At 41.8% G+C, this 21,981-nt stretch overlaps 1 protein-coding gene across 4 annotated transcripts; it reads left to right on the top strand.

Annotated features, from left to right (window-relative positions):
• Nucleotides 1-2,134: 2,134 nt before the first annotated feature.
• On the top strand, nt 2,135-21,147 carry SRSF11 (serine and arginine rich splicing factor 11). 4 transcript variants are annotated; one of them, XM_082054844.1, is made up of 13 exons: nt 2,135-2,268; nt 2,394-2,543; nt 8,347-8,480; nt 12,459-12,568; nt 14,456-14,548; nt 15,864-15,913; nt 16,379-16,506; nt 17,463-17,544; nt 17,639-17,770; nt 18,321-18,410; nt 19,024-19,119; nt 19,575-19,713; nt 19,824-21,147. In XM_082054844.1, the coding sequence occupies exons 2-13, from the start codon at nt 2,416-2,418 to the stop codon at nt 20,016-20,018; spliced, it is 1,377 nt and encodes a 458-aa protein (XP_081910970.1). In that variant the 5' UTR covers nt 2,135-2,268; nt 2,394-2,415; the 3' UTR covers nt 20,019-21,147. The 4 variants fall into 4 exon arrangements, with proteins under 4 accessions (XP_081910970.1, XP_081910968.1, XP_081910971.1 ...); XM_082054842.1 differs by having other exon boundaries at nt 19,821-21,147; XM_082054845.1 differs by lacking the exon at nt 18,321-18,410 and having other exon boundaries at nt 19,821-21,147.
• Nucleotides 21,148-21,981: the final 834 nt, after the last annotated feature.

Below are 21,981 nucleotides of genomic sequence, written 5' to 3'. Positions count from 1 at the left end.
ATCATTAATAAAATACACTTTGCTGAAAGATTCTGCATGGGCCTATTCTATGGGCAAGGTAATAGTTTCCTACACTGACCAGCTCCCAGTTCTGGCCATAATTGCCCCCCAAAATGGGAGGACAAAGGAGAGGCCCCGTCCCCTCAACAGCAACCTGAATATTCGTTAAATAAGGGTGTGCAACCCCAGGCATCCTGTGACGAAGCAAGACTAGAAGCTGTTGCTGACGACAAGTCTGTGGACATTAAATTCTTACTAATAATTACAAAGGAGACTCAGCAACTTGCTTGCCCCATGACACAGATCTCCCCTCCCACCCTTCCTCCCCACTTGTGTTTGCTGATCTGTCCGCTTGGGTCACAACTGTGCATCCAGACCAGACAGCCTGGGAAAACATTTTAAACATACACATGGCACATATCAAATGAGAAGGCACTGTGCTTCATTATTTCGTGTTCCCTTTGTCCTGAGCTTGCAAACTGAATAACAACAGTGCAGACTGAAAGATGCCGCCTGCCAGTGCTTGAAGTTACCAGTTTTGCAAGTCAGGGTGAGTCTGGCAGATGCTGCCAGCAGTTCAGCTCCTGCTGAGAAGCTCCTGCCCAGCCCTTGTTTTGAGTTGTAGCTCTTTCGACTTTGAAGCACCAGATTTGTGTTTCAAACGCCACCCTTTTTGGAACTAGCTTCTACTAATAGTTCAATTTAATTTAAAAGTAATTAGTTAAGGACCAAATACCACCTTAGGTAAACCAGCTTGTGATTCAAGAAATGTTTCATATAGTTCAGGCAGTAGCACTTGAATAAGGATATGGCCCACTTATTTTTACTTTTTAATTACCCTTTTTTGTGTTTCCCTTTGGGAGTCACCAGGCAGCCCTCTTAAGAAAAAGCTGGGTATTTCAACTGAGTCTTAAAAAAATCCAAACAAATAGTACTGGAAATCCCCATTTCTTGTGGACACTTGCTAGTTCAGTTTGTTTATTCCCCTAAAAAAATGTATTTGGAAGAGTTGGAGTTAACAAGCTGAGGCTGGTTCACGAGAGGCAGAAATAACAACGGATGGGAAGGGCTGAGGAGAAGGCTGAGCTTCCTAAAATGATTAATATTGGTCACTTAAAAATCGCTTTTATGGACTTCAGAAATAACTGATTGCTTTATTTATTATGTGATGCCAGAAATGATAGAGGAGAAAACATTTCCTCCACAGCACTCAAAATACGTTCATCTCAGTGAATCCAGGCAACAAAATACCCGTTCCTCTCATCTCTATGTAATTAATTGATGTACCAGTTGACCTAGCCTGTTAAAACACTGCAATCACATCTGGAATATTGTGTCCAGTTCTGGGCCCCTCAGTTCCAGAAGGACAGGGAACTGCTGGAGAGAGTCCGCTGCAGGACAATGAAGATGATGAAGGGAGTGGAGCATCTCCCGTGTGAGGAAAGGATGAGGGAGCTGGGGCTCTTGAGCTTGGAGGAGACTGAGGGGTGACCTCAATAATGTTTATAAATATATAAAAGGTGAGTGTCACGAAGATGGAGCCAGGCTCTTCTTGGTGACAACCAATGGTAAGACAAGGGGTAATGGGTTCAAACTGGAACACAGGAGGTTCCATATAAATTTGAGAAGACACTTCTCAGTGAGGGTGACAGAGCTTGGAACTGGCTGCCCAGGGAGGTTGTGGGGTCTCCTCTGGAGACATTCAAAACCCATCTGGACACCTTCCTGTGTAACCTCATCTGGGTGTTGTGGCATCACCAAGCCGGCCTGGAACACCTCAGGCAGGTCACCTTTAGCAACATGCCAGCCTCAGCTGAAGCCTCCTGAGAACCCCAGTGCTCTGGAACCCCGGCCGCCAGCTGGACGAGCTCGAGTACAGCTGGTACAAAGCGCAGCCTGGGCACCACGGATAGCCCGGGCCCAGCGCTCTCCTGTCAGCCCCTGCGGCAACCGGCAGCGCCCGCCAGCCCCTCGCGCCGTTCCCGCCAACAGCCGCTCCCATTCTGCGCATGAGCGGCTCGACCCGCGCGCATGGAGCCGGTACGACGCGTGCGCGAGGGTGGGGGGGAAACCTCGCGGGACTTGGGGGGGGACGGGTGGGGAACTCTGTCCACGCACGCGCCGTCCCCGCGCGCTCCCGGGAGGGGCCGGGGCCACGCGCGTGCGTAGGCGCGGCCGCTGGGCGCGGGCCCCGCGCGGTGAGCCTGCGTGCGCCTGCGCGGGGCGCGGCCGCGAAGCATTGTGGGACACTGCGGCCCGGGCAGGCTGGTGAGGCGGGCGGCGGTGCGGGCGCGGCGGGGCCGGGCCGGGTTGGGCCCGAGCGACGGCGGGGGAGGCGCCGCCGGGGGCTGCTCGGGCTTAACGCGCTCTTCCTCTCCCTGGTGTGTCTGTAGCAGCCGAGCGGGCGCCGGCGCGATGGCTTCGAGCAGCGGCACCGACGTGATCCAGGTCACCAACGTCTCCCCCAGCGCCAGCTCCGAGCAGATGCGGACGCTCTTCGGTTTCCTCGGAAAGATCGAGGAGCTGCGGCTCTTTCCCCCCGAGTGAGTGCCGGCCCCGGCCCCTCTTCCCACATCCCCCGCGGGGAGCGTGGCCTTTCCTCCGCCTCCCCGCGGCCCAGCCGCCGCCTCCGCCCTCCCCTCCCCCAGCGAGGCCGCGGCCCGACTGCGGCCTCCATGGCGGTTGGCGGCGGGACAGCCGCCCGGCCCGGGCCGCTCCCGGCCTGCCCCCGGCCCCGCCGCGGTGCCCCCCGGCCCGATCGTGTGGCGGCGGGATCCCCGCGGGCCCCCTCGCTCAGCGCCGTGCGGGGGTGCTCGGCGGAACGAATCTCCTCTCCTGTGCGCCTGCTGCCTTCTCTCTTCTCCCATAAAGTTGCTGTAAGAGTTCACGTGCTTATTGCAATGGTGATTTTTCGTGTAATTACACTCCGCACGTGTGTGGGGAAAAGACAGTGCTTTACATCATTCAGTTACACGCAGGCTCTTCCTAGTGCACGTTTTTCTCCAGGAGCTGTTTGTCTCTCTCGGCTTAACCTCCAGAACTGTAGGCAGTTTCTGGACGGTTGGCCCTACAACTAAAATTTCCATATCAATATGCATTCCTTGCAGAGAATTCTGTGCAAAGTGTGCAGGTAATCACTAATATAAAAACCATGTACATTTATGATGTTAGATGTTAACGTTGATTTTGGCTATGTCAGTTTGTTTTCCAAAACTTAATGTCACTATATGTTGATCTTTTGCATGGATATTATGTAACTAAAAAGGTTTCTTTGTGCTGTGATGAACGAGGATTGTTTGATTAGAGAAAAATCAAACAAGAACAGAGTCCATTATTTCTGATACCCGAGACTATTTGGATTTTTTTGTTTTAGGGGAAAAAAAGTTATTTTCATCATTGAGTTTTTATCATTTTCATAATTTAGTTCTTTTCATCATTGAGTCTTCAGTTCTTTCTAGCACAAAACCTGGAGATTTCACCCATCCTGCTGGCTGGTCATATATGCAAATTCAGAAAGAGTATTTCCGGTGTTCTTGCAGTTTCCTTTTTTGGGTTGAATGTTGACAATTACATGTTGGAAACTGAAGCATAGAAGGAATTGGAATTTATGTGTAACTGGAATTGGGGAACAGTTCCAGGCACAAGAGTTGTGTTAATAGCTGGGATAATTGTTCTTAAATGGCAGAACTGTTAAGGCTTGGCAGCTAGTGAAGTACCTCACCTTTAAACAGGTGCAGTTATTTGATGTGCTGCTCTGTATTTTAATGTTTTGTCCAGTTTTTAATGAAGTTCGTTATAGGTGAATTCTGTTTCTGAAACTTTGTAGTTTTAGATAACGTTTACCAATCTGTTGAAAGATTACTTCTGTGGTATCAGAATGAAGTGATGACACCTGCCTCCTTTGTTCTGGCATTGCATTCTTGTCACTGCAGCTGGGTCACTTTGTTGGTACAGAAACATACCGAGCTGGCTGCCTTTACAGCGTGGCAGTGGACAAAAGGCAACAAGGTGCAAATAACCCCAGTAACGCAGGTGTCAGCCCAAACTGGATGACCGAAAGTTACCAAAATTTGGCCTCAATTTTCTTTTGTATTTCAAACACTGTGATGAAAGAGGAGGATGATACTTCTTCATCCCATAGGAATATTGTGAGGATTTCTTAATATTTATGTAAAAGTTATAGAAAATTTTTTTTAAAAGGAAACTATATAGAAAAAATATAGAAAAGCCACTGAATAAATTAATACAGAACAAGAGATACAATGTAACTAAATAGCCTTGCGCAGAAGATGTAGAAAATATGGAACAGCTGTTGGAAGAGAACATTATTATATATTTCTGTTCTGGAGTGTATGTCTTGGTGGAAAAAGACCATTGTTGCAAAATGTATACGAAGATTGTACTGTTGGTAACTAGACCAGGCACTTTTTTGGACTGGGGTTAATTTTTAGTTTTATTTTAAGGAGGTTTTGTGTCATTTCCATTGTGTTCCAGTCCATACAGGGATGCCAACGGTGCTGACGCCTCTAGACCCACTGCTGGTCTCTGCTGGGGATCTCATCTTGGGGTATTTTGGAGCCTCCGACTTAATTTCATATCAAAGAGGGGTGTATTTTATAATAGCGCCAGGTTCTTTTATCTGTTTCTTCTAAAGCTGTTTCTGTTCTTTCTCCTTTAAACTTCACGTCCTGACTTTTCTGTGCCCATGGTGTTCACCCATTTTTAGGAGGGCACAGGATATAAATTATACTTTGTAAATCTTCTCTATAATCGGAATGTCTGTGTCCCGGATTATGTTGGGATTGTTTTTTGCATATAGTATTCCTGCCTAACTGGTCCCGTTGCCATTGCTCCGCCTCCTTGTTTGATCCTTCCCTCAGTCACCCAGGTTCTGCTGGCCCCTAGAGAAGCTCCCGATTTTCCCAGATAAAACTTCCTGAGCGTCTCTACATTTGTTTCTTTCCCCTTATCCATCTCTTTATTCCAGTTTATTTAATCAGCTGATACAAGCTTTATGTATACCTCAGCTTCATATTACAACTTTAATCCACAGCCAGCTGGGTAGCTTCTGCCAAACCTTTTCTGGCCTCATTCTTCTGCTTTTCCTCAACTCCATTTCCTGGTTCTTGTCTTTATTGTATTCCATGGAGCTTCATTCTCCGTGGTGGGCAAACCTGAAAAGTGGACGGAATGGATTTTCTGAGAGTGCTTTATTTAAAAAAAAAAAAGTGTGTGTGTATACACACATATATATTAAAAAGCTTATTCCAGCATATTCCGTTTAGCATATGAAAACTGCCTTTCCATCAAAACTTAAGTTTCTGCTCTGAAACTTTGACATAAAAGGTCTTACGCCATTGGTGCTTGAAAGATAAACCAGCATGTTCTGTGGTTGCTCTTTAGATTTGAATAATCTGGCCAAATTTTTATGGACAAAGAATTTTACAAAGAAAAAAGCTCATCAGGTGAAAAATACAGTCTGCAGAGTTAAAGCTTGATGAAATTAGGAGCATACTTAATAATAATTTCTTGTATTGGATGGCATAGTAATTGGTAATATCTTTTGCCTTGGTCGGTAACTGCTGATGAAAGTTCTCCAAGGCCTCTGTCAGAACATGGGCATTATCGCAATTGCTGCTGCTCTGCTGAGAAAGTGTGAAAAAGGATGACAACAACTTTTGCTGTTGTTTGTTTTCGTTTTGTTTTGGTTTTTACTCTTCTTTTTTTCCCACCCCATGAACACGATAATGTTGAAGAACATCTCTTGCATGGATAATCTATGAACTCCAGCCTGATTCTAGCCTGATTTTACATCAGTAATAAAGTTTGTGTAAGCGGCACAAATATCCCTTTAAAAAACCCCGGATTTAATATTTAAGATGCTGGTTGCAATATGAGGCAACTTGGTGGAGCGAGTACTTAGAGTTTACGATACAAAGGTTGGATTTCCCTGTTTAGCCGCTGTGTTTCAGAATCTGCCGTGCTTCAGGATGGGCACGTTGTTCAGACACCAGCCGCAGTAAATTGTTGGATGTCTTGGCGTTCACTGGCACAATGTCTGAGAGAGAATTACTGAATTTTTTTGATCTCCAGTGAATTAGAATAATGATGGTCTTTTTTTGGTAACTGTTGGGAACGTTCTGTTCTTGATGAATTTTGCTCAGCCACAGCCTGGATTTTTAGAATGACTGGAAATACATTTTTAAAACAACATATGCTGATTTATTTTAAATGTCAGGCTGCATAAGCACAGCCTTTATGTATTTTCGGTGGTTGTTTTGTAGACTGGGTTAGCTGTACAGTTTAGTAGGTAGTGGTCCTCATCTTTATCAACAGTATCTTCCCTGTTTCATGTTCTCATGTTACCACAGACATTTTAAGAATGTTTGAAAGTATTGTACTGCATTTATGTTAGAAATTATTTGGAACTTAGGTTAGTGTACAATTCAGGTATGCCGTAACTCCTTGATTTACTCTTCTTTAAAATGTTACTACTGTGATTTTGTTAAGCACTGTCTGCTAATGCTGCTTTGGTTTTTATGTTTTCATACAAACGGGTTAAGAAAAGGCACCACTTTGGCAAGCTGCTGTGTATTCCTAGATACAAAAGGGCTAATAGTTTCCATTTTTCTATGGCTGTGCCATTTATCTCTACAGTGTTACTTTCTGTTTTATTGCATGTGCAAGATGAAGTGGATGTTCCTAATTTTGGTATTTTAAAAGCTACAGTGTGTTGGCTCCAATCTAGTTTTTAGTATCAGGTTTGGGCATTTAGGGCGGTTCTGGAGTTTGCGTGACTTGCTCAGTGGTGGTGAAGGTTAGAGAGGTTTTGGCATTTGCACTAACAAAAATAGATCTGGTATGTCTTTTGATGTCGAAGTCATTCTCCTTTCTCCTGAATTCTGACAACTCTCTCTGTGCTTACAGTGCTTTAGGACTTGATCAGTGTTCTTCAACCCAGATAAAGTTGTTTTGGCAGCGGGATGCAATTTGAAGAGCTGGTCTTATAACAGGTTCTGGGAACCTAGTTAGTAATGGCAGATCTTTGTCATAAAGAATCAGTGACTGTCTTTCTGGTACTTGAGGGAAGGGCTGACGTCTGTACCCTGGCCTCGTTTAGGAACGAGGGGTTTAGGACTTTCTGCTATTTTCAGTACCTGCCCTGTGCCTTCTGGAGGCAGCTTTTGACTCACCTGCTGCACAGTTGTGTCTGCATAATGATTTTTCTTGCTGTTTTTTAGTTTATACACCTGACTAAAGCAAAACCTGCACCGTTTTCAGGATATCTGGACTTTCAAAACCAATTCTGGCCCTTTACAGAGCTGATTCTGCCTCTGGTTTGGGGCGGGTTGGGTTTGGTTTGTTTCAGGGAAGCGGAGGGGGGCACAGTTACATGGCCAAGCGTTCTTTCCTATTGTTGTAGGAAGTAGGTATTCTGTTTGGCTTTGTTTGTTTGTTTTCCAAATGATTCAAAACTTGTGCATTCTCTTTTGCATTCTCCATGTCTGGGATTTTTTATGGAGCTCTGCTGACAGATGCTCACTTTGAGCTGTGGCGTAGCTAAAGCTCTGTTGTGTCAAGAACTCTCTGTTTCCTGATTGATTTTCTGTTTGGTTTTTGTGGTTTTTTTTTTTTTTTTTCCAGGAACTTTTCACCCATTAGTGAGATTTAAACTGAAGTGTTGCCTGCCTGAACTTCCTGAATTTATTTGTGTTTAGTTCTCTTAACGCTGAATGACAGATGCATTTTTAGCAGTGCCCGTCCCTTCAGCATGGACTTGGCAGTTTCTGTATGTTTGAGTTTGATGAAGTTTGGTTTGGAAGCTTCAATGAAATTGTGTTCATAAGTAAAATCATAGCAGTCTTTCAATCATTACCCTCTTTGTTTCATAATCTACCTTAATAAGTAATTTGAGGCCTAAAGCAGAGAGTGTAAAACTGCCGGTTTTGTTAACTTATGTGGTTTTTGTAGAAGGGAACTTTTTATCTTTCTCAAACAAAGCTTTTCTTTGTCTCTTTCCCTTCTCATAGACTGGTCATGAAAACTGATTTCTATTTAGGTGACTGGTCGTAGATATATTGTGCATACAGAATTAATGCCCAGTTACAAATCAGTCAATAACACTGTTTCTGCAGTTTTGCAGTGAATTGGCTTCCTTCAGTGTAATTTTGTGTCCATCGTCATGCAAAATGATGATTGGTATGAAACCTGCAATCGTGTTCTTGCACAGAGAAGTACCCGGAGTCCCCTGTGCCTTCCCAGGCTGGAAAGACAGGACAAGTTACAAGTTTCATACTGTCAGACTTGCTTCCATCTGAGTAATTTCTTTCTTTCTTTCTTTTTCAGTGATTCTCCTTTGCCTGTTTCATCGCGTGTCTGTTTTGTAAAGTTCCATGATCCGGACTCAGCAGTTGTGGCCCAACATCTGACAAACACTGTATTCGTTGACAGAGCCTTGATAGTCGTACCGTATGCAGAAGGTTTGTGCATTGTTTAATGGCCTATGAAGCCACCATATGATGGCATTTTGTTCCAGTATAGTTCACAAAAATGAGGATTAGTAGAATGTCAAACACATAAGATATTAACGTTTTGAAACCCTTGGTATATTGCCATTGGCCCATGGATTAAATATATTTTTATCTAGTGCCACTGAATGAAAGTGAAAAGTTTACCTCTTACTGGTTTTGTGTGTCTTTAAGTTTAGAATATTAACATTTTAGGCAGAATTATTTGCAAATTTTGCTCTTTATCAGTCTCAATGAGACATTTTCCTAAACAGACTTATCCAAACAGGTCAGCATTTTAAGGCAGTTTTGCCTTAATTGTTTGCCACTTTCACATAAGCATAAATCTCTTCATGAGAGTGGTTTCTCCCTCCCCAAGAGTGCCTGGGAGAGCAGATTAATGTTATTTTGAGATATGCTGCCACTGCCTTGAGTTGGGAGCTTCCCTGCCAGGGCACTCGCTCTCCTCTGAAGTCCGGTATACCAAGGGTTTGAATAATTCTGGTGTAATTTGAAAGTGAGATCTTCCGAGAGGTGCCAAATGGGCACTGGTACTAGTTTTTTATTCCAAGTTTTCTTGTTCATCCGAATTTCACTGAATAATAAACTCTTCTCTCTGTTATTTGTGTGTGTGATTTTTGTAGTGGAGAAGGCAAATGCAAAGCCCTTCCAGATGACTGAAAAACAGTGGGTCCTCTGCAGCTACAGGGGATTCTAGACATTAACTAAAGGCCAGCAAGCACTCAAGTCCCCAAGTGTTTTCCTGGTGTAACCACTTGTTAACTGCATTTTCTCTTCTTCTTTTTATTTTTACATTTTAGGGTGTTACAGTAATTTGAAAGGCAATGAGCAGGGTTTTTGGAACTTACCTTAAAAGCAAAGTGCCGAGAAGACACCTCTTCTTGCAGAAGTCTTATTAAACTCTTCTAGACTTGCTTTAGACGTAATTGATTTCCATTGTACTGTTTCTTTATCTTCTTCTGAAATAATGGATTTTCCCAGATCTCTTGAATTCAATAGAATCTCTGCAGATTAAGTCGTACTACAGTAATAAATTTGGTACGTGGCCTGGGTTCAGACCTATAATCAAGACATGGTAATGCTGTAGGCTGCCTTTTGAGGCCTGGTGAGCTGTCTTATCTTTGTATTCCTTAAACTTAAAAGATGTGAAAATTTAATTTCTGGAATGTAGGAATCTGCAGCGTGACCTTTGATTAAGATGTGCTGCTTTTTAGGGTACGGAACACATTCTGAAATTGCCATTGAGTTACTGCTTCTGCTTTCACCAGTTTAGGTATAATAGCATAGTTGAAAGGCATCTCGTCCTTGTCTTCATATTAAAACATGATATATTATAGCAGCAGTCCCTCTGAGTTAGTCCTGAAATGTTCTCCAAGGCCCATGGTGAAGAATGTTAGTGTTTAACTTTTCCAATAAGGATAAAAACATTTTTCTCTTCGTCAGTCTGCCTTCGTCCGTTGTGCTTGATGGTAGATAAATCTGGCACGTGGAGAAATCCGCCCAGCAGTTTTGGTGCAGACTGTGTAAAGAAAATAAAACTAATAAAGCAGAATATTTGAATGGGCCTGTTTAAATCAAGGAGTTCCTCATGGGCCTTTTCTGGGGCATTCTAGCGGTTCAGAATGTTCATGTTTTTGGCATAATGATGTGGCATATCACAAGAGATATGTTCAGCCCATGAAGTTCTGCCCCCTGGTTTTCAGTGCTCCGTCCCTGTGCTGGAGGAGAGTTTTCCCCACAAACACATCCTGCCAGGGTCCTAATTCAAGAAGCTGTTTGAGCATGATACAGCAAGGTTCTTAAAACCATAGTGAAACTGCTCGTGTGCTTAAAGCCAGGCATATGCTTAACTACTGTGCTGAACTGGGCCCTTCTCTCTTTTATTTTCTATTGTGATGATGCTGTATTAATATTGCCTGTCACTAAAGTAAATGTTTATTGTCTGTTTAGTGCAGTAATTATCCCCTATATCACAAGTGCACTCCAGTTTTAACATACACAGACACTTTGGTGTTGGCTGTTGCTTTGTGTTATAGAACTATACACAAAGTCTACGGTAAGGTTTAGTATTTGTAATTTTCTCTGTGATATTCCTAGATTTGGAAGGAATTCTAAGGTTAAAGGTGGCTGGGGGGGTATTTAGGTTCTTTGGTTAATGTTTGTTTCTTTTGTCTGTTTCTTTTTCTTTCATTTCTACACATTCATGCAGTATTTCATGGTTCTAACAAAGCAGCAGTAAAAAAAAACTCTTGAAGCATGAAAATTAACTGGTGAGGGGCCTCATTGCTTTTTTTAAAATTGTAGTTTATTTATTTCTAAATACTTTAAAAAAAACCAAAACGAGTAGAGGATCAGATGCATGATTTTTTTTTTAATGGATGCAGATCTTCTATGAGGTGTCTCAAGATAAGTCTGAGGATTTGTATTTAGATGCCAGAAATGTTGTAGTTGCACTAATTTGAAATGTTTAGATATAATTTATAAATATCCTCTGAGACATAATTTTGCATGCAAAATTACCCCATAATCTCTCTGTAGGTATGTTAATATATTTATGCATTAATGCCCTTTATCTAAATGACCTTTTTCCCCCCCTCTCCCTCCATAACTTCTGGTATCTAAATTGGTGACAGCTCAATGACACAAGCAAGATAACAGTGCTGTGTATTATACATTTGTTTATATTATCGGCACTTCTCAGTATAGGTGGAAGGAACCATTACCTTTATTTAACAGTGGTTTTTCTTTTTTGTTGTTGTGTTTTACAGTTCTTTTCCCTGGTTCAGCCTGAACTATATACCAGGCCCTGCTGAAAATACCACCCAACAGTTTTCTTCTGCAGCTTATCCAGTTTCTCTTAAGTGCCCTGTACATATTGTATGTTTTATGATGAGATGCAGTTTCTTAATGTGTATTACAGAAACACTACTGGTATTTGCAACTATATAGTAAAATTGTTTTATTGAACTCTCATTTTGGGGGCTTGGGCACATTAACAAATTAATCCATCTGTATAGGGCTTTTGCTGTTGGATAGAATAAAAATACCTACACAATTACCTGTTTCATAGTAGGGCCCTTAAAATTATATGTGCAGAGCAGGCAGTAAAGTAAGACACTTGCCTTAGTTGGCTGCAAGATTTTGGGCCAGAAGTTCCTTCTGCAGTGGCAGTATGTAGCAGCATTCTTGGTACAATAACATGGCACATGTTGGAACAAATGCAATTTACTGCGCAGGTAAGGAATGTGCCGCACTGTACTGTATGTCTGCAGCCACCACCCCCAGACACACACACAGCGCATTGCAGACCTGCAGAGCCTTTCGTGGTCATTTGACAAGTCAGCAAAAGCCCTACGCTTGATTCAACCCAAAATATTTCCATACCTTCTCTTTAAGTTTTACAAAATTTATATGGTAGGTGTAAAAGAAAACTTAGTGAACTGTACCATATTATTAACCCCTAAATCAAACTTTTTTTGTCTTGTGTATCTTGATTTTTCTGTGTGCTTTGTAGTGAAGCAGCCGACACGAGTCGTTGTTCATAAAACAGCTTTTGAAAGTTGAGAGCACACCCCTGGAGAACCGACTGTGCTTGCTTACGTTTGGTTCATGACTTAAAAATCGAGTACAGGTGATGAAATCTTGGCAGTGTTAACAAAAAAGTAGTGTGTATTGTGCTATTTTTTTTTTGCTCTAGAAACTTAACCTTTTGTAGAGAAAAAGGAACAGTCAAATTTTCACACATTGAAGTTTCATTCTGACATAAAAATTAATGATAAATATTAATAGACATCAAGCTTTGTATTTTAGCCAACATAAGTACTTTCAACAAACTCAGGTGGTGTATCAGGGAGACATTTTCTGGGTGTATTTGTGTATTTTCTGCCTGGGGAACGGGACACGCTCTAATGCGAGGCTGTTTCTCTGCAGGAGTGATTCCTGATGAGACTAAGGCTCTGTCTCTCTTGGCACCAGCCAACGCGGTGGCAGGTCTGCTGCCCGGGGGGGGACTGCTGCCCACGCCCAACCCGCTCTCTCAGGTACTGCACAGATTCTCTTCTTTTCAGTTAGTTGCTTTATTTTTTTATGTTGTTCGGGGTTTTTTTGGTGGGATTTTTGTGTGTGTTCCTTTTTTAAAAACTATTTTTAATTTTATTTTAAATTATTTTCAGCACAAATAGATTGATGTGCTGATGCTGCTTCCTAGAGTGTTTTAGCGCATGTACCTTGATGGATCGTTACCGCTGTCTGATACGAACTGTGGCAAAATGGTGCTAAGTTGCTAGATGATGCACGTTCATTTCCCTAATACCGTGTTACTGGTATCTCAAGGGCCCTGTGTTTTTATCTCTCACCCCTCTTATCCATTTTACACTTAGTGGCAGATTTGACGAGCAGTAGAGATCTCGTAGATTTTAATTCCAGGAGTTGACGTGCTGTGGAGATATCTTCCATTATTACTGCAACGGAGGGGAAAAAATTGTAGCCTGTTTGCTCATTATCTAGATCCATAAGAATTCTTGTGGAAGAAGTTTTAGTCGAAGCACATATCTTGTTAGGGAACAGAGAATCAAAAGTACAAGAGTCAAATTAATAAGAATAAACCCTCATTAGTCCTGCACCCCTCAAACCTACTTCTTCAGCTTGTGCTGGGCTCTTCCTTGTGCAGCATCTGCTGTGATTTCTGATTGTGTGAGAGACACACTTGCCTTTGAGCTGCTCAGAAGGGCATTTTAATCCTGTGTACAGGAAAAAGTCTAAAGTTTAGCTTGGAAACTTGAGGAAAGGAATGGAAGAAACAAATACTCTCTTAAAGATTCACTTTCACCAAAAGCTGTATCTATATAAATTCCTGCAAACACCTTAATTTGAGTTCTGTCATGTTGAATCACAGCCTGTCTAATGGTGGAATTTAGCACATCCATTTTGGGGAAAATCATGGTGAACGGTCAACTCCTTTGACTGTCACTGGGAGCTGCACATCTCACTTGGTAAAGATTCCATATCGTTGTAGTTCATGTTCCCAAAATCAGGATGTGGGAATGCGGCTTTTTCTTTGGAGGCTGGAGGGAGAGGCCTGGGCAGTTTCAAGAAATCAGCTGAGTGAAAAACTCACCAAGTGGAAGGTTCTGCTCCCTTCCACCACCCTCCCTCGCAGCTGCAGTTGTTCCGGCTCTGGAGCTTGTCAGGTCCTTTTGTGAACTCTGTGTTGGTGCAGGCAGCGCAGAAATTATTCACTGACGGGTGGATGGGTTGAACTGGGTGACAAGAGTCTCAAGTGGCAGAGCAGGCAGAGGGGCAGCGAGAAGGAAGGAAGGGCGTGTTTTGATTATCTCGCTTCAAATGGCCAAAAAATGAGGTTCTTACCTGAGGTGTGTAGATTAATTTAAGCAATTCAGACTTAAGCCATCATCCTCTAATAGCTTTTCAACCTGTTTGCCAGTTTTAACCAAATTAGATAAATTTGCAGAGATGTAACAATATTACATTGTCATTTAAGATAAAACATGTTTATTTCAATACTAAATTCATTAGATATGGGGTAGTTGGCTCAGAAACTTAAAATGAATTTTCATTTTAACTCTGAAAAAGAAATTCATTTCAAACTATTTGTGAAGATAGTGGAATGCTTTATTTTTTTTACATTTTTTTACTTCTTTCTTTTTTTTCCTCCTACCTGTTGGGATGCAAAGGAGACAGAATTTCCTGTTGGAAGATTTAGAGGGAAGAAAAATAGTCTTTCCTGTACCAAGCTTTGGAATACTTGAATAAGGAAAACTGAATATTCTGACTGACGTTAGTGTAATGATTCCTGTAGCTAAATCCTGACTAAACCCCAGGTCAGGTTTCCAGGTGTCTGAGGCTCGGGATGCTGATCCGAGCGCCGTTCTGGGCAGAGGGCTGTGTGTAACTGTGTCTCTTTGCAGATCGGTGCTGTTCCTTTAGCTGCTTTGGGAGCTCCTGCTCTTGATCCTGCCCTGGCTGCTCTGGGGCTACCTGGAGCAAACTTAAACTCTCAGGTATGTCACACGTGCTAACGTTTGTTTTATTTTTTATCTATATTTATATAGCAGATACATTTCACTAGAATACGTTACGCTCTTAGTGTTTACCCGTTCTATTAAATAACAAGCTGAAGATCTGGAAATACTACACTTAGGTTGGAACAAGCGTTAGGAGGTATTACTTTTTCTGAAAGGCCTGAATCGATGTAGTCTACACATCCTGATGATTCTTTAAACTTCTTAAAGTGGTTATAGCATACAATCTTTGTTTCTCAGCATAGCCGGTTGATATATGAACACTTTTGCCTGTCTTAAAAGTAATTTTCATTTATATCAGTTCAACAGCCACTTTCTGAAAATCCAGTGATTTATTTTTTCCAAGTACCTGTTTGGAATAAATAGTATCAGTAGTAGTATCAAATTAAAGTCCAGAAGGACCTAAAAAATTATTTGGGACTAGTGATGAAATACTCCAGATAGGTGTCATTATCAAGCTATAAATCTCTCTTGTACTTATAGTAAAAAAAAATGTTTTAGTTTTGTAGATGGTGAAAATACTGAGGAGACTTTGTTAGGCTGTAGTCATTTTAAAAATGAACTTTAAAAGCCTTTACTAAGAAATAGTAGAGTACTGAATTAATATTTAAGATATAAAATGTCTTGTTGAAGATATAAATAAATATCTTATTTAAGATATAAAACCAGAGAACATGTTTTATAGATGCAAGAAGTAGTAATGATTTAATGCAGTGCTATGAAGTCCATCATTTAGGATTCTCTGTGCATACCATGTGTAGTGACAAGTAAATAAGGCTGATAGTAAAATAACAAATTAAAAAAAATAAGCATTCTAAATGCATATTAGAAAAATCTACCCTTGGTCTGATGAAGGATTATTTTCTGTGTCCGTTAAGGCAACTGACTGTAGAACTGTTTGGGTTCAGCACGTGGCTGCCTCTGTATAAAGAGAATTAGTGGGAAGTGCAATTGTAATGACATCTTGATTTTCCTAAGAGCTGCAAAATATATTTTTAATGGAATTTTTAGAATAACCAAGCTTTCACGTATTGTTCTTAAATTGATATTGAGGACTGCCCATGGACAGGTGAATTAGTTTGCTAATGAGGTCTCTGTTCTCTTGAAGTAACAGAGAAATAACCTGTAGATACCAGAAGTGTGGTGGGTTTTATTTTAAAGTGCTTTGATTCTTTCCAAGAGAGCACCTGTGTTTGGCCACTTTGGAAAAAAAATATCTTTGCTTTGGCCACATTGAAGAAAGATCATCTTCTTGAGCATGCAACATGGTTTTAACCTTTTTTTCCTCTCCCAGTCTCTTGCAGCAGATCAGCTACTAAAACTCATGAGCACCGTGGATCCAAAGTAAGCGTCAGTGCTTGAAGTATTTGTGTTTCAATACACTGATCTGGGGAGTGTCAGTTGGGATTCAGTATCTGCTCTGTGTCTGGCTGGATCTAATTAAGGTTGTAGAAAACTTGTGTCTTGGGGCCTTGTGCAGACTCTGTGGTAGAGAGAAGAGGGGGAGGAAATGAACGTCATTCAGCCTTGTATCTATGGAGCAACACCAGCCGATCTGTGGGATTTAATTGAGCTGGAGACGGAAATCCAGTTTTTTTGTATGTCATTTTTGTCACAGTGTCTGTAATGGAACGGTGCTGGTGTCTCGTGCCACTGCGTTCAGCACAGATACCACATCTTAGACTTACTGCGCTGTTACCCAAATGTGACAAAATGCAGGCAGGTTGCGATTCATTTGAATCAGCCACTATGAATGTATTTCTTGGGCTCATCAATACTGAACTTCCAATATTCTCTTTAATTTACCAGGCTGAACCATGTAGCTGCAGGTCTTGTTTCACCGAGTCTGAAATCAGATACCTCCAGTAAAGAAATAGAAGAGGCGATGAAAAGAGTACGAGAAGCACAGTCGTTAATTTCTGCTGCTATTGAGCCAGGTAATTTGAAATTGTAGAACAACTCCTTCAGTCCTGATGGAGTTTTGACGTAGTGTGTGATAAAAACTAGCGGTCTGCAGAATATTGTCTTAACGCTTTCGTGTTCTAAAGTGACTCAATTTATAGTTGACGGGTTTGTAATTGTCCTACAACATGGATTCTGCACATGTCCTGCAGAATGATGCAGGGAGTTAATCGCCTCTTGTTTGCCCCAAAATTCACTTGATTTAAAGATGGTAAAATGCTTTGAGCTTTTCCTGGTTGAAGTTCTGAGATTTCACTGGAAACAGCAAGGCTCTGAACCACCTGAGTGCTACTGGTTTGTTCTTGGGGGCGATGTCCTTTCTTTTCATTCCTCATCTGTGGAACTCTCTAAAGAGTTTGTTTTTATAGCTTATTTCAGTAGATTTTATTTTAGAATAAGATGCAGCAGTTCATCCACAAATCTGAGAAGCAATAATGTGGAACACCGAAAATATAGTTTTGCAGCCTCCTCATCATTTTCAGGAAAGAATAGAGCTCCTTTTCTTTTATTATACCAGAAAAAAGTGATGATGGTTTTGCCTGAGACTTTTTGTGGGCAATTCAAAGCAGTAATTTGAGAGGTTCTTTAGTCCATCGCAAAATGGCAGAGATTCTGAGATTTCAAGGAGACTACGTTGCCCTTCAGCTATCGCCTTTTAACTGACTTAAATAAAATATTTTCTGAATATTGCATAAAACCTTATGCTGGTTTATGCCACATACCTGTCTTTGTCATGTGCTCATTCTTTGTGTGTCATCTTTTAAAGAAAAGGATAGATAAGCCTTTATTTCAATTGTCAAAATATTCCTTAGGTTTTCTTTACCTTATTTATATCTATAGTATGAAGCTCAACTTCCTTACCTTTATAAAATCTTTTTGAATACTAAAATAACATTGGGTTTTTTACTCTGCTTTTCCTTTTTAACTCCAGACAAAAAAGATGAAAAACGAAGGCATTCAAGGTCCAGGTCGCGCTCAAGGAGGAGGAGGACGCCTTCTTCATCTAGACACAGGTAGGTAGCTTATTTGCTTTAAAACAAACAAACAGAAACCATAGCTGAAACAATAATTAACTATTTATCTCCCATGTCTGTGTGTTGCTGCCAGACGGTCGAGAAGCAGATCAAGGAGAAGGTCCCATTCAAAATCGAGAAGCAGGAGGCGATCTAAAAGTCCAAGGCGGAGAAGATCTCATTCCAGAGAGAGGAGCAGAAGGTCCAGGAGCACGTCCAAAACCAGGTAATTGCTTCAGTAAATTCATCCTGTTTGCTAGAAGTTCTTATGTTTTGGTGCTTGCTTAAAAAAAACCCCAAACAAACCATACAAAAACCACAAAGAAACAACAGACCTTGGGCAAAATGAACTAGCGGCTCTTCTGAAGTACCAGTCCCATGTAAGATCCTATGGAACTCTGATCCACTGTCCTGTATGTGTGCACAGTCAGGGACACGGAAACAGGGAATGTGCTTTTCCCAAGAGTCAGGAGGTGCCGGAGGCTGGGGCTGAATCAGTCACTGTCTTTGCAGAGCAGAAGGCGTCCAGACTTGCAGATTGTGTGCTGTTCATACACAGAAGCTACAAAAGAGCTGTTCTTGTATTTAGCGTGAGATAACTGTAATCTTTCTTTCTTTTCCATTAATATAATACGACTGGCTCCAGAAAAAACTAAACCATCTATGCTATCCAAAGTAATGATGTCTGCATTCATTTTCCTACATAGCAAAAGTAGTGAATGCTACTTGAATAGTTTGAAAATGACTTAAACTTAAAATCTGTATTTTACTAAAAGGGATAAAAAGAAGGAAGAGAAAGAAAAGAAACGTTCTAAAACTCCCCCCAAAAGCTACAGCACAACTAGACGATCGCGAAGCACAAGCAGGTACAGTAACAGGAAAGTTTTCCTTGGTCTCCATTTCCAGCATGCTTTATCCACTTAGTAGAAAGAACGTTCTGGTGTGCAATAGGAGAATGATTCTGTTGTGGATATATTGAGGATATGTATATATATATGTGTTCTCTACCTGTGTCTAGAAGATGCTTTACTTTTGTCCCTGATGCTGTAATTTTCTGGAGTGTTGTTTGGGCTTAGAATAGTTTCTACTTGCTCTGTATCAAGGAGAACATGATGCTTTGAGGTCACATTTAAACGCTTTCCTGATTTATGGGATAAATACATGCAAATGGGTACCATTCTCTTTTAAAAAAGCTTTGAAAATCAACTTGCCATATTAACAAAAACAAAGGAAGAGGGGCAGTATCTGTAGCAGGGTCCAAGCTGGCACTTTGCTCACAAAGGTGGAGGCAAAGCAGGACACGACTTGCTCTGCTGCTCAGTATCTGTGGGTCTGCAGTGCTGCTGAGATCAAATATCCATTCTCAACTCAACATGTTTGCTGCCTTTTGAGCAGTGCTGGTTTTGGAGTCAGAGATTGATTTGTAGCTTTAAAAAAATAATAAAATAAAAAAAGATGCTCTGTTTCTCTTTCCTGTAGAGAAAGACGACGTCGAAGAAGCAGGAGTGGATCACGGTCACCTAAAAAACCCAGGTCTCCCAAAAGGAAAATGTCCCGCTCCCCATCTCCAAGAAGGTCAGTGAACCTCTTGGCTAAAAAAATACGGTGTGTGGGTGGAAAATTCCCAAGATGTGATGTAGCGAAGGTGACAGTGGGTTGTGAAGGTGCTGTTTGGCCTTCGCATGATGTCCTGGGAGCAGCAAGTTCATCTCTGCTGCCGTCTCTGTTGTGGTTTAATCGGCTTCCAGCTCCGAGCGTCCCTGCGCTGGTGCCCAGGGCTGAACTGGGACGGGAGGAGCTCCAGCATCACACACACAGTGTTGCTCATCTCAGCATGGGGTTTGATCCAGGGCTGACAAATCAGGATGTGTAGTTATTTTCTGAGAGCGAATGGTGCATTTAGGTGCACGCAGCCATTTCTCCCTTCAGACTGTAATGAGCTGCGGGTCACAGTCTGGCCGTGGTCTGTGCTCTGGTGATGGAGCGCTGTGATGGTGCTTTTCATTCTTCCACATGCTTTGTTGTTTTAGGCATAAAAAGGAAAAAAAGAAGGATAAAGACAAGGAGAGAAGTAGAGATGAGAGGGAGCGGTCAACAAGCAAGAAAAAAAAGAGCAAAGACAAAGAGAAGGATCGAGAACGAAAATCCGAGAGTGATAAAGACGTGAAAGTATGTTTAAAAACCTCTTTACCTTCCCTGCCTGTCCCACAGTATTAACCTTAAAGCAACGGGGGATTTGAAAGCAAGTTTGACTTTTTTTATTTATCTCGGCAAAGCAGGTCACAAGGGATTATGATGAAGAGGAACAAGGATATGACAGCGAGAAGGAGAAGAAGGAAGAAAAGAAAATGGCAGATTCTTCCTCCCCTAAGGTGAAGGAGTCTGCGGCGGAAAAGGGCAGCGGGGATTCAGGCAGGGAATCCAAAGTCAACGGGGATGATCATCACGAGGAGGACATGGACATGAGTGACTGAGGAGCCTTTGCAGCGGACCGGCTGCAGACGTGCGTCAGTGTCATTCCTGTGTGATTCTTTTACGCTGTACTCGTTAATCCTAAATCTAGCTGTACACAGCTCTGAGCTCTCCATGGTTTGTAAATCTCCCGTACTAACTCCCATCGAACGCTTTTAGAGGGGGAACCATCCTCGTTACGGCCCAGAGGGACGCGTCCCAAGGCGGTTTCGCTGACTTGGTGACGCTTCGAGCGCAAGTGACCTCCTGCATGCGTCTCCAGCAGGCACAGACTGTTGGTGTCTGACCTCCTTGTAGTGAACCAGCTCACCTACGGTAGTGTTCCTAGAATTTGATTCATTGCAGTAATAGAGCAGTATAGGGAATGCACTGACTGCATGTTGATTGTGGCAGAAACATCCTACGTGTTCCGAAATCCTACAGCATATGGTGGATCTACTTAAGGGTCTTAAGTGTGGCTACACAAAAATAAAGTGACAGTACATCTGCAAGTAAGCATTCTGGTATAGGTAGGGGTTTTGTTTTGTTTTGGGTTTTTTTGAGCCATGCGTGTGGCTGGGGTTGGTTTTGTTTTGTTTTTCCCAGTGGGTTTTGTTTTGCTTTGACAAAGTTAAAATGCACTAACCTTTTTGAGGGCTTTTTGTAATCTGTCTGTTCAAGTCCATCTCAGGTGAGTCGTAATGGTTCTTCGCTTTTTCTCTTGAGCCTTGGGAAGTGAAAATCTCCGCTTGATCAGTGCCCAGTGATTAAAGGTTGATTTGTGCAGTTTTCATAAGCCAGGTCGTTTAATTTGTTATTGAGCTGAACACATTGCAAAAAGGTAGTGCATTTTAAGATCAACCTTTGTATGCTTTTAAAAGCAGGTCTACTTGATAATGTACTTTTTACTTGATCTCAAGTTGTATAAACTAATAAATTTGTGTTACTGTCACTGCAGTAGTATCTTATGCACACAGTGATTCCATGTTATCTGCAGAGTAGTTAGACAAGCTGTTTTCTTAGTTACCCAAGTTCAAGAGCTTTTACTTTTGTGCAGGTAAAAAGACAAAAGTAGGCGACAGTCTGTGCCATGTTGATGTACAGTTTCTGAAATTGTTTTACAAAACTTTGATAATAAAACCCTTAAACTTATACTCATGTTCCTATAAAACTCTGCTGGTATTTATTTACACCACTGAACGTATGAGGCTTTACCTCATTCAGTTAGAGGACACATTTTTCTTCTATTTTTAAAAGATCTTGACAACTCCATCCCTTCAGAACCTACAAGCACAGGTGAGAATGTTACACTAAAGAAAGAATTATGGTATTTTTGGGAGGAATGAAGGGTTAGGGCTTAGACTGGGAATCTAGAGGCATTATAGGACAAGTACTTTTAAAAAGAAACATGCATTTGTAAAACTTCTTTGTATTTTCATCAAAATACCAACACCCACCTCTCCAGGAGTGGGAACAGCGAGTGAGTGTATGGACAGGGCTGTCCATAGCAACTCCACCCGGTGGGTTTGGATGGGGAAGGCTTGGAACGAAGCTCAATGGTCAAACCCCCTCTGCACCAGCCTTTCACCCCAGGCAAAGCGGAACTTGCCATTTAGATACACGGTGTCACTTTCAGTTGGTAAAAATGTACATTTCTACCAATTCTGTTTTGAGTATTTTGTCAATACAGAGGTGTGTTACACAACCAGTTCTAGGCTTTTATTTCTAGTGGAGAGAGGGAGAGTTAGTACCAGGTGCATGATGACTTCAGAGGTAAAACCTCTGGGGACTCCATTGTTGTGAAAGTTCTTCACATGCTGAAACAAAGGCCCAAGTCAGGTAATTGAGCTCAGGAGGGGAGATCAAGGGATACGTGTAATTATTTTACTAACACCCCAGGGCTGTGTTGTGTCCTACCTGTGCAAACACACACTGGAGAAACAGGTGGGTTAAGGCCACATTTGCTAATCACAAACACAACTTACA

Source organism: Streptopelia decaocto (genome assembly GCF_964273445.1).
Source record: "Streptopelia decaocto genome assembly, chromosome: 5".
Taxonomy (NCBI): Eukaryota; Metazoa; Chordata; class Aves; order Columbiformes; family Columbidae; genus Streptopelia; species Streptopelia decaocto.
This window is presented reverse-complemented; position numbering and strand designations above follow the sequence as displayed.